Below are 25,346 nucleotides of genomic sequence, written 5' to 3'. Positions count from 1 at the left end.
TCCTGTTGCTTTGATTAGTTTTGACTAACCCTGTGTGACCTAGTCTTAATATTCTAGAGTTACACATCTTGTATATGACTGTAGAATCGGGTAATGGCGTATACTAAAACACATTCTGAGAGAGGCATCCAGCTTCTTCCCTACAGGCAAAGAATGGGCAAGACCAGGAGTCCTGTCCTATGAGGAAGTGCTTACCTGGCAGGAAAACTGCAGGTGATGAAGCCTGCAGAAGCCACAATATGAAGTCTTATACTGAAGATATCTGTGAATTTAAACATGGATCATATGATACCCTGCTAGATATGCTGCAGTCAAATGTAGGTGCTATTATTTGTAAAATGTAGGAGGAACAGCTGTTCGCCCACAAAGTAGTAGACAATGGAGCCTCACAGGGCTTTTCTGCTGTGCACAGAAGTGCGTAGCACATAAAGAGGGCCTGTTCTACTGAATCACTCTCTTCCCGAGGCAGTTTAGAACTCTAGCAATATCAGTGCATTACAAAATGCTTCTCAGTGGATCAGGAAATGTTTCCTTAAAGGATGTAAAATTGGATTTAATATAACCTATACTTTCTGTAGCAAGTTTGGACTCCTTTAATCTTTATTAACTGTCCTGAAATACTGATTTTTAGAAAGATGTTTTTGTTTATACTTTTAAACCTTTATTTGTTCAGATAATGATCTCTGATTTGTTCAGGTTAATTTGTAATCAGTAATGCTGCAAATGATTTTCTTATAATACAATATACAAAAACGTATGTACATAAACATTTTATACATTACATAATTTTGTATTATATATTCTAGGAGCGTAATTTTGGTGTATTTTGCTAACATTTAATTAGAATTGGTATTAAGCATCTTTCTATACTTCTCTATCTTTAGTTATTAAACTGTAAAAAAAAATATTTTGTACCTTACTCTGGAACTTTAATTTTGAAGATGGACCTGGAATTTTTGTCAAAGCCAGAGATTTGGTGCTTTTATTCTGAAGTTGCGTTGGCAGCGCGGAGCTGCCTCTTCATGCCGTGCGGCGCCTTCATGTCATCTAGTGGCCGCTGTTGGTATTGCTGTTAGGTTTTCTGTTTTAGATTGTACTTTAGGGTACGGAGTTGTAGAAAAAGTGGTAAATTAAAACAACAATTATTTGATGCTACATATATAATTTCTCTGTAATTGCTAAGACGTGTCCAATTACTTAGACTGTGTCTGACGGCAGGGTGTGTGTTCGAGTCTCAGGTAAATGTAGGCCTGAGTAACCTAAGGGCGTCTGCCAAATGTTAACTGTAAATGTTAATTTCTTTAAAGTGGTATTTCCAAAAAAAAAAAAAAACATGTCAAATGTGCACGTATATAAAAAGAGAAAAAAAAACAGAGAGTGTGGGTGAATGTCCGGAGAAGGCGACGGCACTTGAGTGGTGTTTGAAGCTGGTCATTAATGTCCAGAGGACACTAACAATACTGTGATTCTCTGTGTACTCGCGGCGCCGCCATTTTGTGGAGCTGTTTATTAGTCCCAACACTTCACTGACGCCGGAGCGAGCAGCAGCAACGGTGCGGTCTACCGCCTCAGTCTCTCCCGCTTTCCTCGTCGTCAAACGGATATTTAGTGTTATTTCCGTAACGTTATATATTTTAAGCGTTTTCTGTGTCTGCGTAGCCAGTGGTTTGTGTGTTTTTTGGGGGAAAATAACGGGAGTGTTAAAAAAGCAGGCCATGAATTAATAAGCGTGGCACATTTTCATCCTGCTTTAGCTAAGCTAACTAGCCATCCAGGACTTCCTCATTACGGCGAATGCAATGTTTAATATTCAGCGTTTGTCATAATGGACGACGGGGCCTGGTTCATATCTGGAGTACTCAGAGGGCCGAGTCAGAATAGCTAATATAATTCATTAAACGGTACGTGTGCCTCTCTCATGCCGTCGTGTGCCTTTACAGGTTTAGCTAAAATGAGCGGTTGTCGCATATTCATCGGCCGACTGAACCCCTCTGCGAGGGAGAAAGACGTCGAGCGCTTCTTCAAGGGCTACGGACGGATCCGAGAGATCGACCTGAAGAGAGGCTTCGGGTTTGTGGTGAGCCGAGCGCACGTCCCTGACGGATTTAGCCGCTTATCTTGACCGTCTAGGAACATGTTTAAAGTGCAGACACTGTAGGGTTTAGTGCTACAGAGTTCAAGGATGATTTCTGCAGGGCCCTTTACTTGAAAGTGTTGCAACCTTCATAATGGATGTTCATTTTATTTTGTGTAAAAATAATAATAAAAGGAGTCGTGCAAGTGAAATTCTGGTTGAGTTTTGTATGCATTGCCTTTTCTTGTGGAGGAATTTGATGACCCAAGAGATGCGGAGGATGCAGTATGTGAGCTAGATGGGAAGGAACTGTGTAATGAGAGGTAGGAGCATCCTGTCTTCTGGCCTCAACACCATTTATAAGAGAGTGCGGTAAGTCCACCATGATTGAAGCAGTTGATGTGCCAGCCAGTTCTGTGTCTGAGCAGGGTCACCATAGAACATGCCAGGGTGCGTTTGCGCGGAGGCAGGGGTCGAGGGGGCGGAGGACGCTTCCCTGACCGTTACAGCCGCAGCTCACAGGATGGGCGAAGGTAGGCTTTCACCGTTATTGGAATTACACACAAGATGTCCGATATTACATGCGAGATCTTTAGAGCTTAACATAAGACCCAACCTACTCACTTCATACCAGCAACCACAACATCACAAAATCTTCACAGGGGTCTGCGTTTTTCTGAATTAAATTCATGAAGCCTCCAGAAAGCTCGGCAGTGAGATCTGGCATCCCAGCAACACCCTTCCAAGTTCACTTTTACACCAAGCCACACCACTTTAGATGTAAATTCATACTGGCCTCCCTGATAACCCCCACTGATACCTGAGCTGAATGCCACCAATTACCTATGGAAGTAAAACACTACGCAACCATTATCACTTCCTAACCCATAAAATCCACATTAGCCTCTGCAGCAACTAAACATCATGTGTAGCCTCAGCGTAGTTGCCACAATGTATTGTGGGACCTGTAGTCCGTCCATCCCCCCTCCCATTTCCAGTCTCACGCTTCATGTCATCTAACAATATTTCAGTACATTTCCCTTCACGCACAAACTTAACTGCTTTTTTATATTAGTGCTAAACAAAGTGTTAATCTCAGTGCTTATCATCAAATAAACATGCTAATAAGATTATGGCTCCATGTATATTGTCTCTTGACAAACTAACCTTATATGCCGATTAAAAAAAATTCACCATGCCATCCCCCGTAATCATTTACAGCTGTACAATAATTTACAAAAAAAAAAATTGAAGTAGGGTCTTCAAATAAGGTTTTCTAGGGTTGGAAGGACATTGTTATTCACGTTAAACATTCATTGTGACTATTAGTGTTATCGGACCTTTCCATCTGTTTTAGTTTTGTGTCTGAAGGATGACTCTCTCTTTGTTTTGGTTTTATCTCCTCCTCAGGAACCCCGCTCCGATGCGCACAGAGAATCGCCTCATCGTGGAGAACCTCTCCTCACGAGTGAGCTGGCAGGTAAGCACCCAGTGTTTCGGCCCGTCCCTTTTGTGTTGGCGACTGTGTCCAAGTATGGTAAAAATTTGAGAATGATGAACAATAAATTTGTAATTTCTCTTGTGATATTCACATGACAAGAAAAATTAACTCACTCAGTTAAAGTAAAGGCACAGACCTCAACTCAAGCTCCCCGAGATCATATTTTTAACGTAACATTTATAGGTATATAAGTTGTGAACTGTTAGAGATTGAAAAGAGCAAACTAAGCTATAGTAACATGCCTGTTTTAACCAACTGTCCACCCCTTTATTTGCCAGCCTGACTGTTGTGTCGTACGGAAGAGCTCGCTAATGATGGCGCTAAACCCTTCAGGGTCCTTCTCCCTGGTTTGAACCAGTCATGTCAGCCCGTGCACTCCTCTCCTAGTTGACTCCTGCTGGTGTGCGAGAGCTCGCTGGGGAGGAGGGGGGGGGCGTCTCCTCCCCTCAGGCTCTAGAAGCAGTGGCTGCCGCTTTTACGGCGGAGGTGTGGAGGAGCCGTGCTGAGTCAAAGGGCGAGAAGCGCGAAACAGAGAGGGGGCAGAGAGAGGACAGTGGGGGAGAGAGAACACAGAGAGGCTGTGGCGTTTTCGATCGAGGGGTTCGGTAAATTGAGAGGCTTCGGTCGGTATCGCCCCCGCAACCCCCCCCCACGGCGCTCTCTGGTGGTTCCACTCACGTGGCCGAGGAGTTAACTTGCGGTGCAAGTTTATGGTCGAGGAGAGACCCAGTGGCCCGGCCCCAAGGGCACGTTCCCAGGTATCAGTCCACTCTCTTCCTCCCTGTTTACTCTCGGTGCCTCTGCAGGGGCGGACAGGGCGGGACTGGTGGGGGAAGCCCTCTGTCCTACCGCACACAAAATGGGGGGGAGGGGGTTTATTGATTCATTCATTTATTTATTCACAACAAGCTGCTCCATACAAATCCTTTGTTGGTCTCGTCCGCGTAGTTACTGGGTCCAAGAATGTCAAAGCAAGTACTGTTAAAAGTTGATCTTTTATTCTTTAAAAAAATATTTAATGGCCTTAGAATCTTTTGAAGAAGAAAAGACATTCATCGTTTCTGATATACTTGCTGATCGACACAGGCATTTGTGTATATTTAAGCTTCGGACATTACACAACCCCATCAGCAGGACAGCGTTTCATCACAGTTATAGCAGTTAATCTTTTGTATGTGCACAAGGTTCAGATCTGTGCTTCGAGATTCTTGGACCCCGTCTGCTGTGTCTAATATCCAGAGACAGATGAATCCTATATGTTTTCTTTAGTATATGTGGATTACGGTCTTGTGAGTTCTCCTAACTAGAGTGCTCTTGCACTGTGTAGGACCTGAAGGATTTCATGAGGCAGGCCGGTGAGGTGACGTTTGCTGATGCCCATCGTCCAAAGTTAAACGAGGGGTGAGTTGATGCGTCCTGACCGCTAACTCAACATTGTCCATCTCGACACAATATGAGCAAAAACGTTTTTAGATTTATGTAACCATTTTATTTTAGGAAAAATAATTGCTTTTGCCAGCTTGGTGTGTAATTTTGGGATTGCTAGCCTTTTGAAAATGGTTAATGTATCTTGATAGTACACAGTACAACATGCTAGAAGTGGAATGTTATTAGAAACTGCTTTTATTCACATGACTGGGTTATAAAGAGAGTTTCCAGTTGCCGGGACGTGGCCTGCTCTAATTTCGCCTTATGTTCTCCAGCGTGGTCGAGTTTGCCTCGCACAGTGACTTGAAAAACGCCCTGGAGAAACTGTCTGGGAAGGAAATACATGGCCGGAAGATCAAACTCATCGAAGCAACCAGGAGGAAGTGAGTTCTGCTGGTTATCAGCTGTGTAGTGCGCAGTGAAGCCGGTGTAGAGTCACACAGTGCAGAACTTTCCCTTCAGCCTCGCCACATTGGTTGTGCTGAAGACGTGCTCGTTGCTTTTGGATACTCAAAACGAATTGGTGCTGCAACATAAGTATTCAACAGCAAACGTGCTTCTTTCTGCGGTCTATAAAGAAAAAGGACCTTCTGTTTCTAAACAGGAAGCGTCATGGGTTCACATGGCTGTAATGGAGTAAGGTTTTAAATGTAGTAAAAGTACCAATGAATATTACATATTGAAAACACAACACCATATTCCCTAGGTAAAAATCTTCCCAAATCATTTTGAGAATCTTTGTTGTAGTTTTATGTCTGCGCCGTGACTCTAATGCCTGTCTATGCTCCTCTCGCAGATCAAGGACTCGCTCACGGTCCGACAGCTCCTCCCGGTCCCGCTCCCGTTCTCGATCCCGGTCCCGTTCCCGTTCCCGAGGACGCTCGCCATCGCACTCGCGCAGCCGCTCTCCCTCCCGGAGCCGCTCGCCAAGCCGCTCGCCCGCCCCGTCCCCGGCGCGCAGGCCCGAGGCGGCGGAAGGTGGGGGGTCGCCACCGAGCCCCGCCCACCGCGCCACTCCGTCCCGCTCGTCCTCCACGGACAGCCGCCATTAAAGCAGCTCGATCCTCCTTCCTCTCCAGTCCCGACTCCTCGTTCTCGCGCTGCAGGATTCTGGCCAGCTGTGGTCCAGTAGCGGTTCTCCTTTATGTATGTTTTGGCTCGCACGGGCCAGTTCGGTCCCTTTCACCGAGAGCGTTCAGAGCTCTTGAGCTATAGGTAGTAGCTGGGACATGGAGCCTGAAGCCCATTATTTTTGTCTCACTTTCCAGGGGAAAATTTTGTCAGTATGAGATCCGTTTTTCAGCATTCACAGTGAACATTTGGCTTGAATTGATGGACAGTGTAACATTGTTCTTGAATGAGAGCAGTGATCATTGGTCAGGTTCCTAGGAACCTCTCTTCAAAATAGTAGTCAGGACCAGGTTTTATTGAATTGTTTTCTAGTTACTGTAAAATAAGATCAACGAGAACTTTAAAACACTATTGTGGAGCGTTCTTATTCCAGGTGAATCTGACATTGAAGGACGTGGCTGTGTGTATGTTGGTGCTGTGTGCTTGTCCATGCTGCAAACTCTTAATATCTAATACTGAAGATCTTTTTTTAAACAACGTACTGCAGTTTTAAAAATGAAGTGATTGTGTGGGCATTGGAACAATTTCATTTCAGTGTCCAGTCACTTGCATAGATGTGTTTATCCTGCATGCTTCGTTGTAATTAAAGTTTGTTGTGCTGTAGTTCTGTTGATTCAGCCGCCTTCTACTGTGAATGGTTTTGAATATTAAAACACAAATGTCTGTATAGCAAAATGAATAGAGACTTCAACACAACCCAATTGTAATATAGTTGTGATAATTGTCATTTCAGAATCTTTATTTGCCAGATACCACCAGTAAAATGTTTCTTAATGCAGGTATCAAACAATTGGGACAAAATAGAATAAAGAACAATATGTATGAATACTACGATCCATAAGTAGGTTTGCGGGGGAGAGGGGACAGTGAGTGTATATTTAGGACGGTTGTAAAGTCCTGAGACTGACATGTACTAAAGGCGTTATGGTGGGGCCCAAGGTGATGGCTTTTCATGGGACCAAAAGCCTTGGTGACCTCTGTCCACAAACACAGAAAAGTCCTGTGCAGTGGAAGTTGAAATTATCCAGTGGCTTCCATCAATATCACACATTGTCATAACGTCATATAATGAATTATATGTTGTCTATAACAGTTCACACACACAAAATTATTCACACATAAAAAACAGTTGCAAAATGTTTGCATAAATCACCCGCATTGGAAAAACTGCACTGGACAAATAGTTCCTGGACATTCCACAAAGGCTTTATGGAAGAGTGGCAAGAAGAACGTCTTGGGGGGGGGGGGGGGGAGCTCTTGGAAATCACATTTGGTGTTTGTAACTAGGACAGAGGTTCACTATCTGGATAAGTTGATCCCGAGGCTGGGGTGGAGGTTCCCGGAGTATCTTATTCAGAAGGATTATGGCATGGAACCCACTGTAAATACAGTTATGTACATTGCATGAAGGTTCTTGTGAACCTAGAGCAGAGGGACGTGGGGATTTCTGCAGGAGGATTAGCCCGAGTCTTCCAGACTGTCACTCCTGCTCTGAGACGAGAGGCAGCTGCAGGGGTGTGTGCCTGGGCGTTACGGGGCCTGCCGTGATCCTCCCTACACACCCTCCCTCTCTGATTTCGAGAGTTAAGATCTTCCCAGATGGGCACTCGGCCGTTTTCTGGCTGCAGAGTTCGCTTGACGTGCGTAGGAACAGAGCCAAAGTGAACAAAGATAGAGGCCGTGCTGCGTCTGTCCCATTCGAGGTCCTGCTGCACGGCGGTTCTCTGGGATACGCGAGACTCTCCTGACTGATTTCATGTACAAAATCATCACATATAATAGTCAGATTACTAAGATGGGCCAAAGTTGCTACAAATATACTTCAAAGTTAAAAGTAGTCTTGATAAATCTTGCATAAACCTACACTATATTGCCAAAAGTATTTGCTCACCCATCCAAATGATCAGAATCATGGGATTTTTTTATCATTCTTCCAGAAGCGCATTTGTGAGGTCATATACTGATGTTGGACGAGAAGACCTGGCTCTCAGTCTCCGCTCTAATTCATCCCAAAGGTGTTCTATCGGGTTGAGGTCAGGACTCTGTGCAGGCCAGTGAAGTTTATCCACACCAGACTCTGCCATCCATGTCTTTATGGACCTTGCTTTGTGCACTGGTGCACAGTTAAAATGACTTTTTCAATGTACTGTGCAGGAATGTTATTTCTCACGCAGTGAGGTATGACGTCATGTACTAAAGCACACACTGCAGACGTTGGAGGATGTGGTTACTGGAGAACACACACTGCAGCAGAGGAGACAGCCCAGGTTGCAGAAACAACTCAGCAAATTCAAGCCAGATTTAATCAAAGTGGAAAATAACTTTTTAGGGGGCGGGGGCAGCATGATAGTTGCAATACATGGGAGTTTGGTGTCATTTGTTTAACTTGTTGAAAATGGAATTAATTTCAGCGAAAGAAATCTGCAGTGCAAGGAATAGATGGAATTTCTTGATGGGCATGACGCTCTGAGCTTTGCTGTGATACCATGTGACATGCCCACGAAGGCATGACTGTGTACCAAGATGTTGAGACGTGGGAGAGCTCATGAAGGTCAAGACAACCTCAACTTCCTGTTTCCTTTTCTCAAACTTCAGCCAATCCCCAGTGTTTGCCGAAACACCAGCACAACGGTAGGTTTAATCCACAAAGGTACGTTTAATCCTTAATTTAGGACGTTTGGCATACTGCAGCGCTCTCCGAGCCTGTCTATCTCCGAGCCCGTGGATGAGGATGTGCACAGAAGCCATGTTGGGGAGAGGATGTAGTCTACAGTGACAAGCCACTTTTGTGTCTTCTCCGCTGACCATGCTTCCAGAATACTGTTAGATGTTGTTGAAAATGTGAAGAAAATTTAATATTTGAAAATAAAATGGAAAACACAATCAGAGAAGTCAGGGTATTATGTCAGATAAATGCACTGCTTTTCGTCACTGACAAAATGTGAGCTCTCAGAGTAATATTACCCTTGAAGACGGCCCTAGTGTTAATTAATGTGTATTTAGGGTATGTTGGAGCTCATATCAAATATATGACTATTATTCATCCTTTTTACCATTCAGTGTACAAAACGGACAGCCATCTAAAATGGATGTCACCACCAGCAAAACAATCACAGCGATCGTGTCTTTTTGGAACTTAAACGTCACTGCCCCAAACAGTTCTGCCAATCATACCGAGCCATCTCCCGGGTCTGAAGCCAAAGCAAAGGCTTTTCGACTGATTGCCATGGTCACCCTCTTACTCGCCATGGTGTGTATGGGCTGCACGGTGGAGTTGTCCAAGATAAAGGCCCATATCTTGAAACCCAAAGGGGTGGTGATGGCGGCAGTCACCCAGTACGGCGTGATGCCCCTCTTGGCTTTCTCCATGGCCAAGCTACTCCGAATGAGGCCTGCAGAGGCCATCACTGTCCTGGTCTGTGGGTGCTGCCCGGGTGGATACCTGTCCAACATCCTGACCTTGGGAGTCAAGGGAGACACGAACCTCAGGTATTCCTTTGCCGACAACCTGCTTGAGGTCTGTATGTGATGGTCTTTGAAAACCACTAAAGCTAGTCAAGTATACTTATGCTAATGCTAATGTGTTGCTGTATTGGTTTGGATTTGTGATACATACAGCAAAAATGCAGTGAATTATCTATAAATATCTTTCTATTTTTATTTTTTCTATAAAAGTATATTTTCCCCAATGACTCTTATTGAGTCTTATTGTGCCTAAGTAGATATTTGCAAATATAAGTTATGACCTCCAGCAAAGCAAGTGCACAAAATAATCTCCAGTAAGTGGGCAGATAATAACCAGATGAACTAGAAACCACTGGTTTAGACTAGACACACATGAAGACCACTGACAGACAGCCAAGTAGCAGTAAGTTCTGGTGAATCGTAGAATGAGCAACAGCTATGAATGATGATCTGTGAGTGCTGACCACTGCGGAGGAGTTATAGCTGATACTGACCAATCTGGGCTGGAAGAACAAAACCATCCTCTTTAGCTCAGTGTGGCTATAATATGTGATGTATCTATGTACCACATGCTCACCGTATTAACACTCACACTTATGGCAACTGTTAATGGAATACCATTCTGGCAACATAAACGCCATTGAGTACATGTACTGTCTTGGTCATACAAACACCGTATCAGTGGTGGACTTAGCAATTTGGGGGCTCAAGGCAAATTTAGCTAGGGGGCCCATCAACATTAATATGCTAGAAATAAGTTAGCTAGTCAGGGGGCCCCTACAGTGGGCTGCAGTAGCCACGCCTCAATGCAAAGACCGCCTCTGCACCTTATATAGGTCACACTGGACAGGTGCATCTGCCAAACACTGTAAAACGGGAATATTACTAATCTACTAATGAAACCAGCGCCAAGCGTTAAATCCCAGCACTTGGTGGCATACGCCCAGTGTTCGTGGTTCTGCTGTATCACTGGGCCGTGTCCTTCTGTTACAGCGTCGTGATGACCACCTTCTCCACGTTGCTGGCGCTGGGCGCGATGCCCCTGCTGCTCTACGTCTACAGCCAGGGCTTCTCCGGCGTGGCCGTGGCCATACCCTACGCTGGTATAGCCACGGCTCTGGCCATGACCACGCTGCCCTGCGCCGCTGGCATCTGCATCAGACACTACGCACCCCAACACGCAAGGCTCTTCAGCAGGGTAAGGAGCAGGCTGAAAGACACGAACAAAAGCATAGGGAAGATGTGAGCGATGAGTCCGGACCGATCGGTGTCTTCCCCTTCAGGTGGGGATGAGTGTAGCGCTGCTTACGTTGATTATCCTTGGCATCCTGGTCGGCGTCACGGTAGGTGAGGCCATCCGGACAGTGACGACACCCCAGCTTCTGGTCACAGCAGCGCTGATGCCACTGTTGGGCTATATACTTGGATATGTTCTGTCGTCTCTCTTCAAGCTTAACCAACCGTAAGTCTCTTAATGTTTGATGTTTTTTTTTCTTTAAAGTCTTTTTCCAACATCTTATATGGGAATTTGAGTAATTCAGTTAGAACACAAATGCTGGAGACATGATTCAGGATCAATTAACCTGTGTGTACATCTTTTCCGAAGACTTTTAAAACACCAGTGTATGCCTAAACCAGTAATAATAATCAAAGAAACAAAGAAATATGCTATTGATAATTAATACTGATAATTATCCAGACAATAGCCTTTGGTAGGAAATACAGTTAGAGTCTGCTAAGAAAACACAATTTAACTTGCCAAATAAAGGTTCACAGATTATTGTCTAGCTATGTTTAGTGGATGTTCTCATTTTTAAAGCAGTGTTAAAGCAGTTTAAAACAGGATACTATACACCACAAAGATGGCTCTGTCCGTGCGGCCTACTGGAATATTTTGCAGATGTAGTAGCCTACATCATCTATGAAAATTTTGCGTACTGAAAATTCATTCTGGCCATATACTGCATACTGGATACTAATTTGAGGCCCAGTCAGTATGCAAGTACTATGTAGCCCGTGTCGTGGGGTCCATACCGCGGTGTGAACAGAACCGTGTAGTTTGTGTGTCGTTACACCCCTATGATGCATCAACAATATGTACTGAAGGCAGGTAACTTTCAAAAGTTCCTCATCTGTCTTATTCTGACCTCAAGTTCTAGCAGGACTGTTGCCATGGAGACAGGTTGTCAGAACCTCCAACTGTGCTTCACCATCTTAATGATGTCCTTCCCGACGGAGTTCATCGGCCTGCTGTACCTCTTCCCCATCGTCTACGTCGCCTTCCAGGTGTCTGAGGCTCTGGCTTTTATTCTCCTCTTCAGATGTTATGAGAGAATGAAACCGCCAAAGGAAACGTCAGTGTAATATCACTGAATTTCCAGCATCCAAGTCAGACAAAAAATGATCACAAATATCTTCACCAAAGCTGTCTTGACCATCTATGTTGGAATAGTACTTGTATTGAGAAAATCTGAGAAAATTAGGAAGCATAGAACTTGACTGATTCAGGTCTATTTATTACCTTTTATAGTTTATAGTTTTATAGTTACCTTTTATAGTTCTGGGCAGTCATGGTCCTGTGGTAGGGAACTGGTCTTGTGACCGGAGGGTCGTGGGTTCGATTCCCAGACCTGAGGCCATGACTGAGGTGCCCTTGAGCAAGGTGCCTAACCCCAACTGCTCCCCGGGCGCTGGGCTAGGGCTGCCCACCGCTCTGGGCACGTGTGATCCACAGCGCCCTAGTAATCACTAGTGTGTGTGTGTGTGTGTGTGTGTGTGTGTGTGTGTTCAAACTGCACAGATGGGTAAAAAGTGCAGGACAAATTTAGATTGTGGTGAAAAATCACAATTGACAAAATATGGCACATTTTAAATTTCAAATAAAATGTACTGTACTGTATGTACAAAGCACAGTATATACAACATGTACAGTATACAAATATATTAATATTACTGTTGTCATCATCATTTACTCTTCACGTGCTTCTTTAACTCACTATCATATCACAACTCTTTCAGGTTCTGAACAATTGGAACTTGTCAACTTTTTTACCTTGGTGATTGATAAAGACGTTTCCTGGATATTAACCGATTAAAATAAGAGTGTTATAAAGTATGCACACGACACGATCAAGCAATTGTTACTCTTAAAATGAAAGAGAAAATAGCAATATCGTAATATGTACAACACCCTAATTTACCTGAACCCGCCTGGAGTCTTTACAGTGCCATCTAGTGTTGTAAAATGATATTTTTAATATAATCACACACACACACACACACACACACACACACGCACACACACACACACACACACACACACACACACACACACACACACACACACACACAAGTCCCTAATGACGTATATTAGGGGTGTGACGAGATATCGCGAGACGTAACTCAGCGAGATTTCTAATCGCGTTAAAAATCTGTCTCGCGAGATTTGTGATCCAGCAAGCAGCCAGAATGACGTCGGAAAATACAGGTATTACTATTGAAGATGCCCCCGCCACTTTCACATCGTTTTGGGAACCCGGCGGAAATGATAAATGGCAAGAGAGTGACTGATAAGACGCGGACCATATACAAACATTGTATGAAAATAATGCCGCACACCGCGACTAATACGAGCACGATGGAGAGACATTTACATTATTTCGCGCAGTGCGCGGAGGAGCAGTGGCAGCATAGTGGAGTGTAGTGGAGCATGGACGTAATTTTGATTTCAAAAGTGGGGGGGACATGGATTCGTCGCTATTTAAATATTTGGTTTTAACCGTAAAAACTGGGGGGGACCAAAGCCAGCTTTTGAAAAAGTGGGGGGGACATGTACCCCCCGTCCCCCCCCCCCAAAATTACGTCCATGTAGTGGAGTGTTGTGTACGATAAGCTGAGGCAGCGGGATCGCTCTTTCTCACGCTGTACGCACGAGAACATTATTTTTTTCTATACTGTATGATCAAAGCGTATCTAAATCTAGGGTCACGCTTAACGACGAAAACTGCTTTACGACGGACTTTTCAGTCTCTAAACCCGTCGTTAAGCGGGGACTCACTGTAATATTGTTTGCGCTTGAAAAAAGGAGCAATATTAGATTTTATTTTATTTTAACTTTTATGAAATTTTATTTTTATTTCAATTTGTAGAGGAAGAAGTTTATTAAAAGTTCATGCTTACATAATGCATGTTAAGAGTTATAATAAAAATTTCAAAATGCATGTTTAACACAGTTAAATAAAAGTGAGTTGTCCAGTCATATAATTTGTCATTTTAGTGTTCTTAAAATCTCGTGTCGTGTCGTTTTCGTTATCGTGTCTCGTCTAGTGTCTTGAGCTGAGTGTATCGTCACACCCCTAATATATATATATATATATATATATATATATATATATATATATATATATATATATATATGTGTGTGTGTGTGTGTGTGTGTGTGTGTGTGTGTGTGTGTGTGTGTGTGTGTGTGTGTGTGTGTGTGCGTGCGTGCGCTTGAGTCTGCTTAGGTAAACTGCTTTATGACTGTAATCTCAGCATCATATTTATCAGCACGATTCTCTTCAAACGAATGAGTTGTTAAGATATTCCTGAAAAGTGACTTTTTATGATTATTAAGGTATTTTAATTAGTATGCACTGTATTTTTATACACCTCTACACATATTTATTAACCTTCCAGTTATTCTCAGTACAATTTTAATATGTAACATCTATAAATGACAATAGCATATAAATGACAATGCAAACATGTTAATCAAAACTTACGTATGGAAGAAAAAAAGGGCTATGAATCTGTCTCATTTTATTTTACATCTCATTAAAAATCAGCATCACCACTTTGGTTAAAATCCCATCCTGACTTTCATAAGGTCATGAAGTGAGATTATAATGAAACGTGGAGAGTTTTGGGAGACTTTCATAACCATGCCAACATTTCCCTGCCAAAATCACAACATGCACCTTCACAATGCGCTGGCTTCTAATCAAACTGGGCAGCCTTAAAGCATATGTTGAAGCCAGAGGTCCGTGTCAGCCTGGCGGGAGCACAGAGCAGGAAACCAATGGGAAGCTTCACTGGTCTCAGACAGTGTAGAACTACACCCATTACTACAGTCAGTGCCCAGCTACACCCATTACCAGTCAGTGTAGAACTACACCCATTACTACAGTCAGTGCACAGCTACACCCATTACCAGTCAGTGTAGAACTACACCCATTACTACAGTCAGTGCACAGCTACACCCATTACCAGTCAGTGTAGAACTAAACCCATTACTACAGTCAGTGCACAAGTACACCCATTACCACAGTCGGTGCAGAACTACACCCATTACTACAGTCAGTGCACAGCTACAGGGTTGCCAACTCTCACGCAATGAGCGTGAGACACACGCATTTGTCTGTCTTCACACGCCATTCATCCGATTTCTCACACTGAAAAAAATCTAGTTTATTTAACCCTGATCTACATCTATGATTCAACGAGTTACTAGTTCGCCAACCACTGGCGAACGATCGATCGCGATATAATACTTAATTTGTGTCCATTTTACACCCCCCCCGCTAACAATTTACATTCGCCACACCCCCCTTCCCCCCAACCCGTCAACAATTTACAATCTACACCCCCCCGATCAAATCTCACTCCAAGTGATCTTGAAAAGTTGGCATCCCTGCAGCTACACCCATTACCAGTCAGTGTAGAACTACGCCCATTACCACAGTCAGTGCAGAACTACACACATTACCACAGTCAGTGTAGAACTACACCCATTACCACAGTCAGTGTAGAACTACACACATTACCACAGTCAGTGTAGAACTACACCCATTACCACAGTCAGTGTAGAACTACACCCATTACCACAGTCAGTGCAGAACTACACACATTACCACAGTCAGTGTAGAACTACACCCATTACCACAGTCAGTGTAGAACTACACCCATTACCACAGTCAGTGCACAGTTACACCCGTTACCACAGTCAGTGCAGAACTACACACATTACCACAGTCAGTGTAGAACTACACCCATTACCACAGACAGTGTAGAACTACACCCATTACCACAGTCAGTGCACAGTTACACCCATTACCACAGTCAGTGCAGAACTACACACATTACCACAGTCAGTGTAGAACTACACCCATTACCACAGTCAGTGTAGAACTACACCCATTACCACAGTCAGTGCACAGTTACACCCGTTACCACAGTCAGTGTAGAACTACACCCATTACCACAGTCAGTGTAGAACTACACCCATTACCACAGTCAGTGTAGAACTACACACATTACCACAGTCAGTGTACAACTACACCCATTACCACAGTCAGTGCACAGTTACACCTGTTACCACAGCCAGTGTAGAACTACACACATTACCACAGTCAGTGTACAACTACACCCATTACCACAGTCAGTGCACAGTTACACCTGTTACCACAGCCAGTGTAGAACTACACACATTACCACAGTCAGTGTAGAACTACACCCATTATCACAGTCAGTGTAGAACTACACCCATGACCACAGTCAGTGTAGAACTACACCCGTTACCACAGTCAGTGCACAGTTACACCCGTTACCACAGTCAGTGTAGAACTACACACATTACCACAGTCAGTGTAGAACTACACACATTACCACAGTCAGTGTAGAACTTCACCCATGACCACAGTCAGTGTAGAACTACACCCATGACCACAGTCAGTGTAGAACTACACTCGTTACCACACCCAGCATAGGACTACACCCTTTATTACAGTGAATGCAGCACTATTCCATTACCATGTTGAATATGGACATGTGAATGTGACACTATTGTTTGGAGATTGTTAATCAGTGAGGTGATGTGCACTACTGCAGTATACTTTGCCCAGTGCTTTGTTCTTCATATTGTCTCATGTAGATGGCTATAATAGAGTTAGATTCTATCATTTGTTGACCAAAGAATGTTTTTTTTGTGACAGTGACTCGCTATAAATATCTGCTTAAAAACCTTTATATATCTCTTGTTTTCTCTTTCTAGGCCAAAAAGGATTATGTCAGTGACTCGTGCTACATGTCTTTTCTTGTTGAATATAGTTTAAAACGTTCAAAACACGCACACACTCCAACACATGTACACATACACACACAGACATGCACCTGCTTTACAATCCAAGCTATCAGACCAAAAAACTGACGATCATAACAACTACGGTGATGTATTTATCTTATCAGCTTTTTCTAAATAATCACGGCTGTATCACACAACCTTGAAATCACACCTCACTGGAGAGCACGTTTAAAACTACTACTCCCAGAGACCAGTAGCGTGTTTCTAGTCGTTACGTGGGTGTTGAAGTTTATTTTATTAACATTACCGGTAAAGCCATGTCCCAGTAACCGTAAAAGAACAACATTTCCCACAATTCTGAGCACAGCCACCGCGATCCTGTCACGAGACGGTGAACGTCCGTGTGTAGGCGAGTCACGTGTGGGCAGCTCGCCGATCTCGTTTCGCTTCTGCAGTGTCTTGTTGACTGTTCGTTTGGTCTAGGGCTCCGCTTCATGTTGTTTTCTAAACAAAAACTGCGCTTAGATTAACGACCTCGCCGAAGAATGAGCGACAACGACGACATCGAGGTCGACAGCGACGTGAGTAGCCACGTTTGATTTGACCAAGCAGCTTATTTGACCACCTTTGGGAGCGGAACAAACGCCTTTACGTGTCCGACATTCGAGCTTCATCGCCGCGGTGGACGTTAGCGACCCCGGCTAGCCACTTAGCCCACTAGCTAGCCAGAATGATCACCATAAATCAACATCTCTAGGTGGTTCCTCGGCTAAATGTACAGCCACCGCGGCTAACATGGGAGAAATGTCTTCTCCTGGTGTGGGAGGAGGGGGAGACTCGTGTCTGTCACCCACACTGCAGTGAACAAGCAGCCAGCGAGCTGAGAACATCAGCGCTGAAGCCCCCAGTGTATCTGGATCATTAGCCACCAGCCACACACACACACACAGCTAGCTAGCAACAACTGCACTGTTTGTGTTCTGTTTATTTTACAGGAAGAATCACCGAGATTTCATTCTGTGGTGAGTAATAAGCGGAGCAATAATCCAGTTTGGCCTTCTGGTGATAGTTAGCCAGTGCCTTCTGGTGATAGTTAGCCAGTGCCTTCTGGTGATAATTAGCCAGTGTCTTCTGGTGATGGTTAGCCAGTGTCTTCTGGTGATGGTTAGCCAGTGCCTTCTGGTGATAATTAGCCAGTGTCTTCTGGTGATGGTTAGCCAGTGTCTTCTGGTGATGGTTAGCCAGTGTCTTCTGGTGATGGTTAGCCAGTGTCTTCTGGTGATGGTTAGCCAGTGTCTTCTGGTGATGGTTAGCCAGTGTCTTCTGGTGATGGTTAGCCAGTGTCTTCTGGTGATGGTTAGCCAGTGTCTTCTGGTGATGGTTAGCCAGTGTCTTCTGGTGATGGTTAGCCAGTGTCTTCTGGTGATGGTTAGCCAGTGCCTTCTGGTGATGGTTAGCCAGTGCCTTCTGGTGATGGTTAGCCAGTGCCTTCTGGTGATGGTTAGCCAGTGTCTTCTGGTGATGGTTAGCCAGTGTCTTCTGGTGATGGTTAGCCAGTGTCTTCTGGTGATGGTTAGCCAGTGTCTTCTGGTGATGGTTAGCCAGTGTCTTCTGGTGATGGTTAGCCAGTGTCTTCTGGTGAAGGTTAGCCAGTGTCTTCCGGTGAAGGTTAGCCAGTGCCTTCCGGTGATGGTTAGCCAGTGCCTTCCGGTGATGGTTAGCCAGTGCCTTCCGGTGATGGTTAGCCAGTGCCTTCCGGTGATGGTTAGCCAGTGCCTTCCGGTGATGGTTAGCCAGTGCCTTCCGGTGATGGTTAGCCAGTGCCTTCCGGTGATGGTTAGCCAGTGCCTTCCGGTGATGGTTAGCCAGTGCCTTCCGGTGATGGTTAGCCAGTGTCTTCCGGTGATGGTTAGCCAGTGTCTTCCGGTGATGGTTAGCCAGTGTCTTCCGGTGATGGTTAGCCAGTGTCTTCCGGTGATGGTTAGCCAGTGTCTTCCGGTGATGGTTAGCCAGTGTCTTCCGGTGATGGTTAGCCAGTGCCTTCCGGTGATGGTTAGCCAGTGCCTTCCGGTGATGGTTAGCCAGTGCCTTCCGGTGATGGTTAGCCAGTGTCTTCCGGTGATGGTTAGCCAGTGCCTTCCGGTGATGGTTAGCCAGTGCCTTCCGGTGATGGTTAGCCAGTGCCTTCCGGTGATGGTTAGCCAGCGTCTTCTGGTGATGGTTAGCCAGCGTCCTTCTGTGTTTTTACTCCAGCTGTTGTGTATTCGCATAGGAAATGTTAGCATAGCCACCAGGCTAGCGTACACAGAAAATCACCCAAAATCAACCTGGCCGGCTGAAAAGAGACTGCAACATTGTGCATTCATTTAAAGCAACAACAAATTATATAATAAAATAGCTTGCAGCCACAGCTATCTGGATGTCGTTATCTATTTCTGACTCCTCAGCAGGCCAAGACACGAATCTTAGTAAGACGGATGTTCATTTTGCATGATCATCACATTACGGTGTGTGTTGATCAGATAGCGAGCTGGCCGCCTTGCAAATGGTATAACTTATCATTTCAAACGGTATAACTTCTAATTTGATGTCAGTGTGCTCGGACGACAGAAGTGAGGATTATATCACTACAGACGGACTAGATGCGCGGCAGTTATTGAAACATTTTTGGAACTATCGATGGTGAAAAGGTCCGTGTAGTAACAGTAGATGATGTGTTGACACCTTTGTTGATGTGGATGTTCATGCAGTCACTGATGGCTTCTTATGCGGGATAGAAATGGATGAAAAGTGTGGCACGGTGACCGTGAAGTAAAGACCGCAGCTCTACTTAAATGGGGTTTACGAACAAAAGCCTAAATGGACAACTCACACCAGGTTTCTTGGACAGCTTGTACCAGGTTTCTTGTTTTCCAGAACGTTTAAAATAAACTACAATAACTGTAATACTACAGTTTTAGTTGTTGCACTTCTCTGATACGTCGTACACGTATTTTCAGGCAGATTTCATGCGTTTATGATCTTTTGATCTTTTGGTTTTATGACAGGCAAAGCAGGTAAGACATGACGGCACTTACGAGTGGCCAGTCTCATTTCAAAATAAGTCATTCCTTCTCACCGTAGGCCTGTTGTGTGAGGAACCGCATACTACCTTTGTTTGTTCTTAATTTCCAGACAGTTTTCATATTCAACGCTTTCAGAACTATGGAAACATTAGTATATATTTAGGACATTGCAGCACTGCTGGCTGAACTAACGTTCTGTGAAAGGACGTTTATAAGCAAGCCTAAGTAACTGATAAGTGCATGAAGCTTCATTACATGTACAGATGTGTTGTAAAAATGCTGACCATGGGGGTCCCCACGGTGTTTGAGTCTGATCTGTAATAAATGCCATTATTATTCAGCAGCCGCTGCTCTCTTAGAAAGGAGTGAGTCATTGATGTTGTGGATGGAGACTTGCACAAGAATGTTGAAAAGTATGTTTTGAAAAATGAAAAAAATATATAGGGCCCAGTCTGCTTTTGTGCTGTTGGCTAAAGATGAATTTCTTTGAAACACATTGGTACAAAATGGAGTATTATTCTAAAGTACTTTTTATCCTCCGTGGTAGGACGAGTGCGATGGTGCGCCCTCTCTAAAGACCTGCCCAGGCTTAAGTGATTTCTAGGGCCATTGTTGGTGAGATGTGCCCTCACGTGACCTCTTATGTAACATTAATGACTTCCAAGCATCTGGCAAGACTTGTACTATCGGTCTCGTTAGGTTTCAGTAGGAGGTTGTTGTGGATACACAGAATGCTTGTGGTCATGTGCTTCTCAGGAACAGGAAGTCTTGTGCGCATTGTTAACCTGTTTGCTCAGGAGACACCCAGGTGACGGACACGAGACGCGCTATTCACCCTGTCTGCCGTCAGGAAGTGAAGGAACTGTCGCTGACTCTCTCAGTCTTACATATGTACACCACTGTCATAGCTAGCTGAGAGAGCCTCTTTTTCCACGTGAACTTCATGAATAAGCTCAGTTTGACCAAGCCGGGGTATTTCATGTGAATGGGCATGTGCTCAGGGCACCTAAAGACTGAAGGTGGTAGTTTCTGACTTCTTTTGAGTGCTTGCTGAGCGAGATTGCAGACAAGATGTCTGGGAAGGCCCCAATGCCCCCTTTATCTTATCCTGCAAAAAATTCTTTTGTGCTGGGAGGAAGTACATTTTCTTGTTAGACATTTCTATTTTTCTGGTGTGTGTGATGTATAGTATCTTATATATATTATGTGTGTGCACCTTTTGTTATAGACTTGTGTCTATGTCAAGTATGTGCACATAATTCCATAAGCCTGGTGCAAGACACTGAACAATGATGTTTTACCGTTTATCCTGCCAGGACACCACATGCAGACTCAGCCTGTGGTTTAAGTCTCGTGGACATACCAGCCAATACCAGACCACACCCTGCCATATGTAACACATGATGGGGGTTGCTGTAGTCGTTGGTTACGGGCAGTCCATTTTCTTTGTTGCTCTTTTTAACAAATGTTTTTGTAGATGCAAAAGAAGCCCCATTAATTAGTAACACCCGCCTAGAGTTTAAATATCCTTTACATTTAAGCCAATTTGTCTAATAATTTTATTACATCAATTAAGTATAGGACCATTTAATCCATTTAATGCCTGAACATATGAGCTTGAGCAAATTTTAGGGCTACAATGCGATTCGGCAGTGTCCACTTAAAAGCGCTTCCTGATCCAGAAGAATGCTTGGTCCCCATCTAGGGGGGACCTGCATCTTTATAAGGGTTTCATTAAGACACCCGTTCCAACTGCACTTCTGTACCTGGTGTTGTTCCTAATCACTTCTGGCTTGCACACAAACGCGCGTTGGCCCCCCCCCTCGTCCAGGGAGGCGGCCCGAGCGCCGCCCACGAAGACCACCACGGCGGCGTGCGACCGCGAGCGAAGCCTCTACGGCCCGACGTCCACCCCTCGCCGCTCACGGGCCGTGTGATTGTCGTTGCAGGCAGACAAGCGGGCGCACCACAATGCCCTGGAGCGCAAACGCAGGGACCATATCAAAGACAGCTTCCACAGCCTCCGCGACTCCGTGCCCGCCTTGCAAGGGGAAAAGGTCGGTAAAGCGTCGCCGGTGAGCAAAAGCAGTTCAACACTGCAGGCAGCGCACACACACACTTCTCTTTTCTGTTTTCTGTCATTCATCAGACGGTGTAACGTTTATCAGCTAGCAGAGGAACCGTATGTCGTTCTGTGTGCTGAAGCTCGGGCAGCGTGTGTACATTTCAATACTCACATGAGATTGTTAACGGATGGTGTTTGACGGTTGGAGGTTGGGACGGGGAGAACTGGACACGGTGGGTGACGAGTGGCTCACAGTCCAGTCTCACTGATCCCTGCCACAACCAATCAGACCTTTATAGACCTTTATTTCGTCATGGCTGATCTGGGGGGCTTTGGAGATGGTTGTTTTTTTTTACCACCAGCAGAGTTCCGTTCTCCCAAATGTCCATGTTTGTTTGTTGCTGAAGGAATCATTTAAAACCCAATAATGATTTCAGTATGTAGAGCAGCAGATAAACTCTGTTAATGTAATCAACTCTTGCCAAATAAACATCTCCCTCAATCCCCTCCATGTCAGCCAAACATAAATGTATATTTGTAACCTTCGCTGATCAATTAGTTGATAATGCAAACAATATGTCAGATGCTTAGATTTACTGAGGAGCTTTGCTGATGTAGTGCCCGGGGTCATCTTGAGAATACAGTAATCTCTTAAGCAGGACAGTGTAACCTCACTTCCCGGTTTAGTTGCTGACTACTACTGTTGAAACAGGCGTCTCGAGCTCAGATCCTAGACAAAGCCACCGAGTACATCCAGTACATGCGGAGGAAGAACCACACACACCAGCAGGACATCGACGACCTGAAGCGGCAGAACGCTCTGCTGGAACAGCAAGGTGGGTGTGTGCTGGGTAGGGCTCCAGGTGTATCGTTAGACCATGACCTCAGACCATGGGTAGGGCTCCAGGTGCCCCCAGACCATGCAGGCGTCTGCTGTCTGCTCAGTACGCTAGTTTCGAGATATGGACCAGGCATGTGGTCTGCAAGGCACGAGACCACATCGGCGTAGCCGCTGAACGCTCGTCCATGAATGCAAAATAAAGATTTCCTTTGCTATCTAGAGATGGAGGCACTCTTTGGTGTATAGTGCTTGGTTTCCTAGCTCTTGCGCCTTTATTAGTTTATAACGAGCTTGATAATTAATGCAGAGTCAGGCTAATTGTGCAGGGTTATCTGTGGCTTTTGAGCTGGAGTTTGGGAGCGATGCTTTGAAGTTACCTGACAAAACCTTATTTTGATTCGCAGACCCCAACATGGTACAATGTAGAATGGGTTGTTTTTGTATATCTTCTTGATTGGTGTTCTGATACTGACGTGTGTTGCTCTCCTCCGGTCGCAGTACGTGCACTAGAGAAGGTCAAGGGGACCAACCAGCTACAGGGCAACTATTCATCGTCCGACAGCAGCCTGTACACCAATCCCAAAGGCAGCGCGGTGTCGGCCTTTGACGGAGGCTCTGACTCCAGCTCGGAATCTGAGCCGGAGGAGCCTCCCACCAGGAAGAAGCTCCGCCTGGAGGCCAGCTAAGAGCGGGCCCTCCTCCGGGGCCCCGCCAGGTTCCTCCGGATCTGAGGGGAGAGGGGAGTCACTGCAGTGCCCTGCGTGGTGCTTTCAACCTCCTTCCATGCCCTCTCCTACCCACGCTCCCTCTTCCTCAGTGTGCACCAACCAGAGACTCCACAACCTCCCGTTTCATGTCCGCAACCCCCCCCCCCCATCTCCTCAGAGCAGGGCCAGGCTGAAGGAGGGATACCCACTGGGGAAGGAGGACTTTTGCTGGAAAGGCAACACATGGCTCGCGTCTTTCTCTCCACGGTTCCTCCGTCCCTTCCCAACTCTCCATCTTGCGTCCTGGCATGCGTGTCCTGGTAGCGACGGGCGACGACCCAAACCCAAAACGAGGCAGCTTTGCGATGTAAGGACTCAACGCTTTTTTTGTGCCCTCGACTGTAGACCTCCCTGTTGGAATCCAAACGGGCGATCGGGGTGCACGGCTCCAAGCACTGCTAAAATGTTCTTTTTTTGTTATTTTCTCGTTGAATGTTAAAGAACCTGTTTAGTACGTACACTCACCCTAGAATAATTGTTCCAAAGGAGTGGTTAACCTTTATATAGTATTTGTACTTTTCCACATAAGAATGCCAACCTACTGCAAAGTTAATATTGATAAGCAACCCATCCAACAGACCAGTCAAAAGGCTAATACTGTTTTTAAGAAAATTGTGTCAAGGAAAAGTTCCCAAACTTGTATCGGTCTTTTAGCTTGATAAAGTGAAAGTAGTTGAATGGAAAATGTGTTTTTATAAATGAATGCATTAGCTTTGCATTTCTATCGGAACATCCCAAAATGATACACAGCATTTTGTATGTTTCAGGCAATTTTTGGGTTTCTATGAATTTGGTAGATGTTGTTTTCCCATATTCTGACAGTTAGAGAAGGTCAAAGGTTAAAGCTCTTTTATCAGTGTGAGCAAAAAAAGTGTTGTGAAACCATATTTAAGTGCTGATTGAAATCTCATCGGTCCCATCCTCCCCAAACCTAATGTGGCGTGTAGGAGATGTAAGTATATATATTTTATCAGTTCCTCCTCTTAGTAGACAGTATATACTAAATAGGTCTTTGTGTGATTCCATTCCATGGAAGTTACCGGTATGTCGTACATACTGCCAACAATTGTCTTGCAAGTTGAGGCCTACCTTTACTATGAGACTATAAATAAACTATTTTATCCTTTACATATGCTTTTTGGCTCAGTGTATTGTGTAGTTTTCGTTCTCACACACACATTCACACATACAATGGCCATGGCAGGTTGCTGGTTCCTATACCCAAAGCATTTGAAATAAATCATGAAGTGAGCCACTACTATTGTCGATAGGACATTCATTTGTAAGACTGTGCCTTTTGTTTTAATGAGAATGATGAAATATTGTAAAATGGTACATCAGCCAAAAGTATTCGCTCACCCATCCAAATTATCATAGTGCAAAAAGGTCGCCAACTTAGGAGAGCCAAATCTCTACAGACATCCAAACTTCATGTGGCCTTCAGATTAGCTCAAGAACAGACAGAGCTTCATGTAATGGGTTTCCATGGTCGAGCAGCTGCATCCAAGCCGTACATCACCAAGTGCAATGAAAAGCGTCAGATGCAGTGGTGTAAAGCACGCCGCCACTGGACTCTGGAATCACGCTTCTCCATCTGGCAATCTGATGGACGAGTCTGGGTTTGGTGGTTGCCGGGAGAACGGTACTTGTCTGACTGTACTGTGCCAGATGTAAAGTTTGGTGGAGGGGGGATTATGGTGTGGGGTTGTTTTTCAGGAGCTGGGCTTGGCCCCTTAATTCCAGTGAAAGGAACTCGCTGACATTTTGGATAATTCCATACTCCCAACTTTGTGGTAACATTTTGGAGCTGGCCCCTTCCTCTTCTAACATGACTGTGTACAAAGCAAGGTCCATAAAGACATGGATGGCAGATTCTGGTGTGGATGAACTTGACTGGCCTGCACAGAGTGTTGACCTCAACCCGATAGAACTCCTTTGGGTTTAAT

General features: G+C 44.8%; 3 protein-coding genes across 8 annotated transcripts; all 3 read left to right on the top strand.

Annotated features, from left to right (window-relative positions):
• The first annotated feature begins 1,400 nt into the window (after nt 1-1,400).
• On the top strand, nt 1,401-6,737 carry srsf5b (serine and arginine rich splicing factor 5b). 3 transcript variants are annotated; one of them, XM_077017717.1, is made up of 8 exons: nt 1,401-1,553; nt 1,941-2,077; nt 2,327-2,397; nt 2,503-2,607; nt 3,485-3,554; nt 4,903-4,976; nt 5,279-5,386; nt 5,800-6,737. In XM_077017717.1, the coding sequence occupies exons 2-8, from the start codon at nt 1,952-1,954 to the stop codon at nt 6,053-6,055; spliced, it is 810 nt and encodes a 269-aa protein (XP_076873832.1). In that variant the 5' UTR covers nt 1,401-1,553; nt 1,941-1,951; the 3' UTR covers nt 6,056-6,737. The 3 variants fall into 3 exon arrangements, with proteins under 3 accessions (XP_076873832.1, XP_076873833.1, XP_076873834.1); XM_077017718.1 differs by lacking the exons at nt 4,903-4,976; nt 5,279-5,386; nt 5,800-6,737 and adding an exon at nt 3,963-4,327; XM_077017719.1 differs by lacking the exons at nt 4,903-4,976; nt 5,279-5,386; nt 5,800-6,737 and adding an exon at nt 3,854-4,106.
• A 978-nt stretch (nt 6,738-7,715) lies between these two features.
• LOC143523335 (hepatic sodium/bile acid cotransporter-like) lies at nt 7,716-12,897 on the top strand. The gene is made up of 6 exons (XM_077017716.1): nt 7,716-8,401; nt 8,546-8,765; nt 9,195-9,623; nt 10,593-10,797; nt 10,883-11,061; nt 11,753-12,897. The coding sequence occupies exons 2-6, from the start codon at nt 8,680-8,682 to the stop codon at nt 11,961-11,963; spliced, it is 1,110 nt and encodes a 369-aa protein (XP_076873831.1). The 5' UTR covers nt 7,716-8,401; nt 8,546-8,679; the 3' UTR covers nt 11,964-12,897.
• Nucleotides 12,898-17,056: 4,159 nt separating this feature from the next.
• Nucleotides 17,057-24,528, top strand: max (myc associated factor X). Of its 4 annotated transcripts, none has more exons than XM_077017713.1 (5): nt 17,057-17,243; nt 17,658-17,684; nt 21,677-21,784; nt 22,505-22,628; nt 23,132-24,528. In XM_077017713.1, the coding sequence occupies exons 1-5, from the start codon at nt 17,208-17,210 to the stop codon at nt 23,317-23,319; spliced, it is 483 nt and encodes a 160-aa protein (XP_076873828.1). In that variant the 5' UTR covers nt 17,057-17,207; the 3' UTR covers nt 23,320-24,528. The 4 variants fall into 4 exon arrangements, with proteins under 4 accessions (XP_076873828.1, XP_076873827.1, XP_076873830.1 ...); XM_077017712.1 differs by having other exon boundaries at nt 17,058-17,243; nt 21,677-21,802; XM_077017715.1 differs by lacking the exon at nt 17,658-17,684 and having other exon boundaries at nt 17,060-17,243.
• Nucleotides 24,529-25,346: the final 818 nt, after the last annotated feature.

The sequence above is a fragment of the Brachyhypopomus gauderio genome, chromosome 9 (assembly GCF_052324685.1).
Source record: "Brachyhypopomus gauderio isolate BG-103 chromosome 9, BGAUD_0.2, whole genome shotgun sequence".
In the NCBI taxonomy this organism is placed as follows: domain Eukaryota; kingdom Metazoa; phylum Chordata; class Actinopteri; order Gymnotiformes; family Hypopomidae; genus Brachyhypopomus; species Brachyhypopomus gauderio.
Note: the sequence above shows the minus strand (reverse complement) of the source record. Positions and strands in the feature narration are given on the sequence as shown.